The 8,075-nt window shown below is 58.6% G+C and overlaps 2 protein-coding genes across 3 annotated transcripts in view; both read left to right on the forward strand.

The window, feature by feature from the left end:
* The window catches only part of PMF1 (polyamine modulated factor 1), an 8,807-nt gene extending 6,947 nt beyond the window's left edge, over positions 1 to 1,860 (forward strand). The window contains exons 5-6 of the mRNA XM_025195013.1: positions 1 to 39; positions 1,281 to 1,860. The exon at positions 1 to 39 is cut by the window's left edge and continues 10 nt beyond it. Coding sequence (XP_025050798.1) covers positions 1 to 39; positions 1,281 to 1,334 — 93 coding nt within the window. The 3' untranslated portion in view covers positions 1,335 to 1,860. The remainder of the gene's footprint in view (positions 40 to 1,280) is intronic.
* Positions 1,861 to 5,093: 3,233 nt separating this feature from the next.
* On the forward strand, positions 5,094 to 6,978 carry BGLAP (bone gamma-carboxyglutamate protein). 2 transcript variants are annotated; one of them, XM_025195035.1, is made up of 4 exons: positions 5,094 to 5,228; positions 6,149 to 6,190; positions 6,387 to 6,453; positions 6,641 to 6,978. In XM_025195035.1, the coding sequence occupies exons 1-4, from the start codon at positions 5,168 to 5,170 to the stop codon at positions 6,768 to 6,770; spliced, it is 300 nt and encodes a 99-aa protein (XP_025050820.1). In that variant the 5' UTR covers positions 5,094 to 5,167; the 3' UTR covers positions 6,771 to 6,978. The 2 variants fall into 2 exon arrangements, with proteins under 2 accessions (XP_025050820.1, XP_006038576.1); XM_006038514.2 differs by having other exon boundaries at positions 5,095 to 5,228; positions 6,638 to 6,978.
* Positions 6,979 to 8,075: the final 1,097 nt, after the last annotated feature.

Genomic DNA, 8,075 nt, shown 5'->3' on the forward strand with positions numbered 1-8,075 from the left:
CTGCCGCAGCGGATACAGAGTCGCAAGCAAGCCTGGCAGGTAAAACATTTCCATCCTCTTTGCTCACACTACGCCTGCCCCCCAGAGTCATCAGGGCAATGGGATATCTCAGCAGTCCAGGTAGTAATTAACCACACTAGGATAAGTGGTTAAAATCCTGTGTGGACACATCATCCTTGAGTCCAGTTTAGCCTTGCACCATCGCATCTACTTATTTTGGGGATAATTGTGCCTGCTACTAGCATACGACTTCACTGTACATCTTGCGGTGTATTTGTCCACTGAAACTGCACAAGTATGGGCTGGGAATAGTATCTTACTCTGTTGAAGAGGCAGCTGATAACCTTTTGGCCTATGGCTTGTGCTGTGGGTATGCGATGGATACTCAAGTCTTATGCCGCAAGCAATTAGCTAATTGCACAAGTCCCTGCAACGATTCCTCGCCTTCCCCAACCCTCCTGTGACAACACAAGATAGGTGTATTCGGGGCTGGGGGCCATGCAGTGAGAGGGGAAGTGGGGTGTGATGGGGTTTATTGTTCTCACAAGGGCAGGACTCCAGAGTGTCGCCTGGGGGCATCAAACTGTTCTCTACACCAGAGAATGGATTTTTATCTCACGATCTCCTCAGAAATCAGGCACTGAGTGTCTGGACAAGTGATTCTCAACCAGGGTGTTGTGAAATCCTTTAAAGGGTGCCACAAAATATAAGTGCTGTTAGACATGTAGACAGCTCCACACGATTCACCAGACAACCCGTTTCCAATCAGAATCTAGTGTCAAAACTACTCTACCCTGGCCTGGGTTTGCTGAGTTCCTTCTAACAGAAGGATCCCTCCAGTATTTTTTCATAGTCAAAAGTGAAAGCCAAGCGCTGGCATTTTCCGAGGGGGGGTCCTCAAGTCCTAAAAGGTTGAAAACTGCTGGTTTGGATGTTGGGGAAATCAGACATTTAAGTGAAGTGCCTGAATTGAAGCTGGACTCATTGGAAGAGCTGGCCTCGCACGCATGGCTTTGTTCACATGTGTTGGTTCATCCTACCCCTGTGCTCATGTACATGCGTGACATCCCACATGCAGTGCATGCTGCATGTCATCCCACCCCATGGAGCTACGCTTGGACCACCACGTATGGGCTGGATTCTGCCCACACTATCAACAGTGCGACATTATCCTGCCTTTCTACAGAGAAGTGATGCTGCTCTTTGCATCAATGCTGCTTTGTATCCCCGACACTGGGATTTGTTCAAAGGGGGGTTAAAAATCACTATCTTCTGCACAGGCGATTAGCAAAGAGCAGAGAGAACTGATCGCAGCATTCAAGGAGCCCGAGTGAGAAAGCAGGGGAAAGACTTTCACAACCGGGACTCGTCTCTGTCGGCAAAGCCTCAAGGACGTTTGGGGAGGTGGGATGCTTCCGAAGCGCACAGACAGCATTTACAGCTCTGAAAACTGGATGTTGCTTTCTCTTGCCGAAGAGAAATCACCTGTTTGAGGATCTCGCATTCCCCAATGATCGCTGGGTGGTTTATGACTAATGTGCCTTGAAACCAATGAACCAGGTAAGGTTTTGGGGAAAAGTCCTTTCTTTTAACACAGACTAGTTATAAGCACGTATTTTAGCATTACACCTGCGTTGCCTAAAGCTGTAGCATTGCCTTATCCAGCAAGCAAACAATGACCCACGCTGCAAGCTTGAAAAGAAAGGAACTTTCAGTGCTGGGCTGCCATCAACTGAACTGTTTATAGATGCCAGACAGCACGTGAGCAGCTGCACCATCCGCTTGCAGCCATGCCACCATGGCACGTGGCCCCCAGCTTGGAAACGGGTACATTGACGTAATAAAAACATATGTTGGTAACACTCTGTCTTTTTTCCTGCCAGTATGAGATGGGAAAAGCCACTTCAGCATGGAAAGTCGGCTAATTTCCAGCCATTCTGCTTTTGAGAAGTCCCATTGGAAAACTCTGCCAAGGGCCTCATGAAGCCCGTGTGTGGAGGTTTCCAGAGTCAAGGTCCAGAGACCCTCAGCTTGTGGGTCTCGACCTTATTGCTTTTGACTCTTGACCCTATTGCCTTGTGGTTGTTTAGATCCAAGCAAAAAATCATAGAAAATGAGGGTCGGAAGGGACCTTGAGGTCATCTAGTCCTGCAGATCCATCCCCAGCTGTCCCCAACTATTGCACAGATGATGGTGTTCTCCTTCAGTCTCTTTTCCCCCACTCTGCACACAGCTCCCCAGGTAGGAGTTGGCTCTCTTGCAGCTGGGCAGGTCCTGCTGTTTCCTTCCAGCTGTGCAGCGAATTGACAGACTGGGTTTCTCAGCCTACTCTAAGCACTAGGCCACAGTCCTTAGCTTATCCCAGTGATTTTCAAGCAAATGTCGCAGCACTCTGGGGTGTTGACGTCTTTTCAGGGGTGCCGCGCAGTGTTAGCACTGTCAGGAGGTAAACCCAGAGATTCCTGTCATCTGTGCCCATGGGGAAGAAGCAGCCTTCCTTCATCTGCTCTGGCTGTTTGTGCAGCACCTAGCACTGTAGAGCCCCAGTCTTGGAGGGCAGAGAGAAGCTGGTGTGACTAGTTCTAGATTAGCCATGAACCCCTTGCACCAGATGCCATTACTGCTCTGTCAGTGGGGTCTAGCCTCATCGAGTAATTAATCCCAAAGTACTTACCAGGTAAAAGGGGAGCCAATTCCCCGCTGCAGCTCTGCAAGATTCGCCTTGAGAATATAGACGGGGGCTTCCCTGGCTGCAGTTAGAGGCAGTCGCAGCGTCTGTGTCCTCCCTCGGTATGGTTTTTCCTCCGTCCGTTCGGAAACATTCCCTTGTTGCATTATAATCTAAGCAAACCGGGCTGGCAGTCCCTCGCTTTTGGCTCGTGCTCTGTGGTTGATGGGTCTGTTCGACGGAGCCTGTGGTCAGCTTAAATTGGCCGCTCTGGCTCTTTCTTCCTCCCTGCAGTTCCGCCTTGCAAGGCAGAGCTGCGTTTATAGGGTTTGGAAGTCCGGGGTGCAGTTAAGGTCGGAAAGAGGAGCGCCAGCTCAGGGAGCATTGGCACAAAATGAGATACTTTCTATTCGGAGCCAGCCATGAACTCCAAGCCCTCGGCAGAGGGGTGATGGCTTTGAGCGCTGCTACACAGCTCACTAGGACCTAGGTTTGGGGGGCAGAGAGTTCGCTCTGGCAAGGAACCCTGTTTACCATCTGAAACATGCCTCCGTGCCCAGTCCATCTACGGAGCGCTTTGCCAGTGGCCCTAGAAAGAGCTTTCTGGGACCCCAGGAGAAGCTGGTGCAGGGTCAGGGGGTCAGATCCACCCTCTGCCTATCCTAGGAACCAGCTGGGGACACACGCCAGCCACCCCCAAACAGTTTTATCCCCCAAGGAGTCTTAAGTGGCTGCGAGGTCCCCTGCCAGACATGCTCGAGGGCCCAATTTGAGGGCCTTGTCAGGGTTAGTCCTCTCCAGACCTGGGCACCTCCAAGCAGGAGCCTAGGGCTGAGGATCCCCGGGGCTAATTGGGGGCTGGGGGTGTTACTCCAGCCCTCCCCATCCAGGCCTAGGCCGAGCCCTCTTGCAGAAGGGAGCAGCCTGTCTGCCCCTGGCACAAGCCCCTGGGACGTGGCAGGGAGATCTCGGGGGTGCCGTGCCACAGCCTCGAGGGCCTCTCGCCTCAGCCACCCCATTCCTTCTCTCCAGGCTCGGGGGCTGGCCTGGCGCGGGGGCTCAGGAAATGCGTGTGAAATGACAGGCTGGGCACCGCATGGCGAGGGAGAAATTACATCCTAGGGCTCCTCCATCTGTGCACAGCCAGAGGAAACCCTGTGGCCCTGGCAGGATGCGGCCACCGCTCACAGCAATTATGGGCCACAAAGCACGTCACTGCCATGGGGCCCCGCAATCGCAAGGGGCCATGATGGCCTCACAGCCACCCCCTCCCTGCTGGGACCTGTCCTGGCTACGAGGGGGGGGTCCAGCTTGTTCCCTAGGGCAGCCCCCCACTGCATCCGCACTATTGGGTCCTTGGCACAAGTCCCGCAGAGCTGTGGGTTCAAGTCCCGCCTGAGCAAGAGCAGGACTCCAGCTTGCAGGGGGCAGGTCCAGGGGCCTTGGAGCAGTGCGGGATCACTGGGCCTGGCAATGACCATGGGTCCCTCACCAGGTGCAGGATGCTGGGGCGGGGAAGGTTGGTCCTAGCCCTGCCGGCTCCTGCCCACCCACCCTCCATCACATGCCAAACCCTCCTCCATCTCCCGGGACTCAGTGCTGTGGAGCGCCATCTCCAGGCCCAAGCCCTCCTCGCTGTCTGCACCGTGCTTCTGGGAGCCTCTGTCCAGCTCCGCCTGCACCGTCATTGACAGTGCCATTTTGGACTGCCCCCCCATTAAAGATCCCACACCCAGAGCCCCCGGTAGCCCCCGAGAGCCAGGCTTCTGGTACCGGGACCTCTCTGAACTGCTGGATCCGATGACCAGGTGACTGCTCCTGGGCAGGTGGGACTGGACCCCCCGCCTCTTAAACACTTGGTGCCTTGGAGCTGTGTGAGACGAGGGCTCGGGAGCAGTGACCAGGGGCGATGGAGCATCTCAGTGGCAGAAGCGTCACCAGACCCATCTTTCTCCCACCAATGCTCAGATCCCATCAAGGTAACGACAACCAGAGCCCGTGGGCCGGGAAAAGGCGGCTCTAAGCTGCCTTCCAGCGTTGGGCTCAGGTTCCCTGGGGGCTGCGCTGGATCCCAGGCCCAAGCGTAGGGGTGTGAGGAGGGACCTGGGGGGTCTTAAACCGGGCCTCTAAGTCCCTTGGGCTGCACTCTGTGCTGGGAGAGCAGACACCCCGAAGCAGCCCGTCTCTGGCTGCCTACCCTGCCCTGTTTGTCCCCTCCACCCCCCAACCTTGTTTCCCTCAACAGGACCAGGAGCCCTGGCCACAATTGCCGCCTGGTTTGGCAGCTCGGAGCCCGAGCGGATGAGCCCAAAATAGACCTGGCCCAAGCCTGCCGGGGCCCTCCCGGCCTGTGGTCGGAGCAAGGGACAGGGGGGCAGGATAAGGGGGGGACGCGGCCCTTTCCCCGGGGCTCTCGGCAGGGTATAAATGGCAGCAGAGAAGCAGGGACAGCATCAAAGCAGCAGCTGAGAGAAGAGAGAGCCAAGACCCGCCGGCATCATGAGGACCCTGATGCTCGTGACCCTGCTGGCCCTGGCCACCCTGTGCCTCTGCCGGAAAGGTGAGGGGGAGCGGAGGGTGCTGTGTGCCCGCGGCCGGATGGGATGGCAGAGCTCCGTGCCCAGTGCTGGCGAGGGAGCATCTAGTGGTTATAGCCAGGGAGTGGGGCTCCAGCCACCTGGGTTCACACGTGGCTGTTGGTCTGGGATTCAGGATGTTTTGTACCCAGCTGGGGGAAGGGAGCGTGGGCGCAGGGGGACAGGGGAGCCAGGACACCGAAGGAGCGTGTCCAATGGTTACAGCCGGAGAGAGCGGTGTCAGGACACCTGGGATCTCTGCTGCCATCTGGCTCAGACATCAGCCGGTCCCTGAGCTTGAACCCAGGCCCCGTCCTCCAGCCGACGGGGGAGACGATGCTCCTCCCAGTCGTGTGCCTCCGTTTCCCCACTGCTGCAATGAGGGTCACGCTCCCACCTTTGCGGCTCGAGACCCTGCTCCAGGAATTGCCCCTCTCCTCCCTGCCACGGGGCAGGGGACCCTCTCCCCCTGAGGGCTTTCCAAGCCAAGGAGCTTGAAATGTTGTCCTAACCCAAATTTAGGGTGGGGAAGAGCAGCCACGGGGGCTTGTGGCGGATGCCCTTGACCCATCCTAGTTGTAGGCAATCTAAACTCCCTCTAAAACACAAGTGCCAGGCAGGCTCGAGGTCCTCCAGCCCCCACCCCCAGCTTGCAGGGAAGGCAGAGGGACGAGGGCATGGCCTGGCCCAGGAAGAAGGAATGGCTTGGAAACAATTGGGCATTGGGGTGGGGGGTTGTTTCTCCCAAATCCAAGCATCTGGCTGCAGGGAGATGGCTTTCCCAGGGGAAAACTAGCTTCTGTGGCAGGGTTGCAATGAGCCCGGAGACACGGGAGGGATCGGACGCCAGGTGGGATAGGGCAGAGGACGACTCCTCATGGTCTCTTCTCTCCCTGGCTTCCAGACTCCCATTCAACCAGCGCCAACGAGTCCCCCAGCTCCGAAGGTGAGTCTCTGCCCCTCGGCTTTGCCCCGGAGTCCTGGGGCCCGCGTCCAGCCGGCTGGCGGGGGTGGGAGCTGCGCCGTGTCTCGTGGTGCGCTGGGGACCGACAGGGAGGGCGGGTATGGGAGCAGTGGGTAAAGCCAGGGCAGGAGGGCTGTGAGCAACCCTCCCCTGACACCCTCCACCTCCTGCCCTGCAGCCTTCGTGTCCAAACGCGACAGTGCCGTGCTGATGCGGAGACAGAAGCGGAACTACGTTTTTGACAGGTAAGGCCCTGATCCTGTCCGTGTCCTGAGCCCAGGCCCTGCCTTCCTGCTGCTCACGGGCTCCAGGCAATCCCTGGTGGGTCCCGTAGCACTGCGGCTGCCTGGTTCCACCCCAGAGGTGGCCGCATTCAGGCAGCCTCAGCGTCTGCCAGCCCCGCTCACGCTGTGCCCTTCCGTCCCCCAGCAGCTACTATGGCATCGTGAGAGACCCCCTCGAGGGCAAGCGTGAGGTCTGCGAGCTCAACCCCGCCTGCGACGAGCTGGCCGACCACATCGGCTTCCACGAGGCCTACCGGAGATTTTACGGCCCCGTCTAGAGCCGTTGGGGAGAGGAGGAGATGGGGGAGACCAGGCCCGCCCGTCCATCCGTCGCAGTCTGCATCCAACGCATGCGCTCGCTGCTTTCAAAGCCCCCGGTGCCAAACCCTGCTTGTATGGACGCCGCTTGCTCTGCTTGTCCTGCCCTGCGCGGCCGCGCCGGCGCTGTACAGAGGTTTCAGAGAACAATAAACTCCAGGGCACGGAGTGGCCTGTGGCTCCTTGAATGGGACGGGGAGGCAGGAAGGGGGATGCGGGGGTGCTATGGGGTCCCCGTCAGGGGAGGGTGATGGGGTCGTGGTCCCCCCTCGCTCCGGAGACGTGTGTTTGACGTGTACCGCATCCCCGACACCCAATCCCTCCCCTCCCCCCCAGTCTCACCACTAAGTCACACTTCCCTTGGAGCAGGGCAGAGACCTCAGGAGTCCTAACCTTCAACACTGCCCCCCACCCCCCATCTCCCCCTACTCTGCCCACTAGGTCATACTTCCCTTCAGGGAACCCAGAAGTCCTGGCCCCCCCACCCCTGCCCACTAGGCCACACTCCCCTTAGAGCTAGCAGAAGAGCCCAGGGGTCTTGCCACCCAATGCCCCTCCCTGCCCCACTCTGCCCACTAGGTATCATGCCCCTTGCAGCAGGGCAGAGAACCTAGGAGGCCTCCCCCACAAGCCCTGATGATGCCCTGGCTGCCTGGGCATGTCCACAGCGGCCCCTGCCCCCATGGTCTTTGGGGTGCGGGGGCCCTGCCTCATCCCCACCCAATCCACACCCTCATCCCCACCCATCCACACCCAAAAGCAGTGCCACATCAGCGCCATTTCTCCCCGGTGCCATTTAAAGCTGTTTATTCCAGAGTGGTATAAAAAAAAAAGAAGCCCAACATGGGCAACGCCCCCCCCCCCCTCAAAGCCCTGCAGCTGCCTGCCCTGGCACAGCTGGACATGGACACAGCTGGATGCGGGCACATCTGGGAGGCCTAAGGCTAGGGCCTTGCTCTCAGTGGGCCCATTGCTAATGCCATCCCGGTGCCCATATGGCAGGGTCGGGGGGGGGGGGGTACTGTAGCTCCCAGCCCAGTGCATGGAGGGGCTGGGGTGGGCATCCGGCTGTTCCCAGCCTGCAGTGCCCTCAGCACCCAGGGACCCCCCAGCCCATGAGCCCCGGCATGGGGCAGGTTAGTGGGTGGGGGGCCCCGATGGGCAGGAGCCCAGGCAATGCAGGGGCCGAACACCAAGCTTGGGGCTGTGCAAGGACAGGGCCAGTCTCGGCCCCCCCAGGTCATGCTGCCTGGTCCAGGCATCAC

The sequence above is a fragment of the Alligator sinensis genome, unplaced genomic scaffold (genome assembly GCF_000455745.1).
Source record: "Alligator sinensis unplaced genomic scaffold, ASM45574v1 scaffold811_2, whole genome shotgun sequence".
Lineage (NCBI taxonomy): Eukaryota > Metazoa > Chordata > Crocodylia > Alligatoridae > Alligator > Alligator sinensis.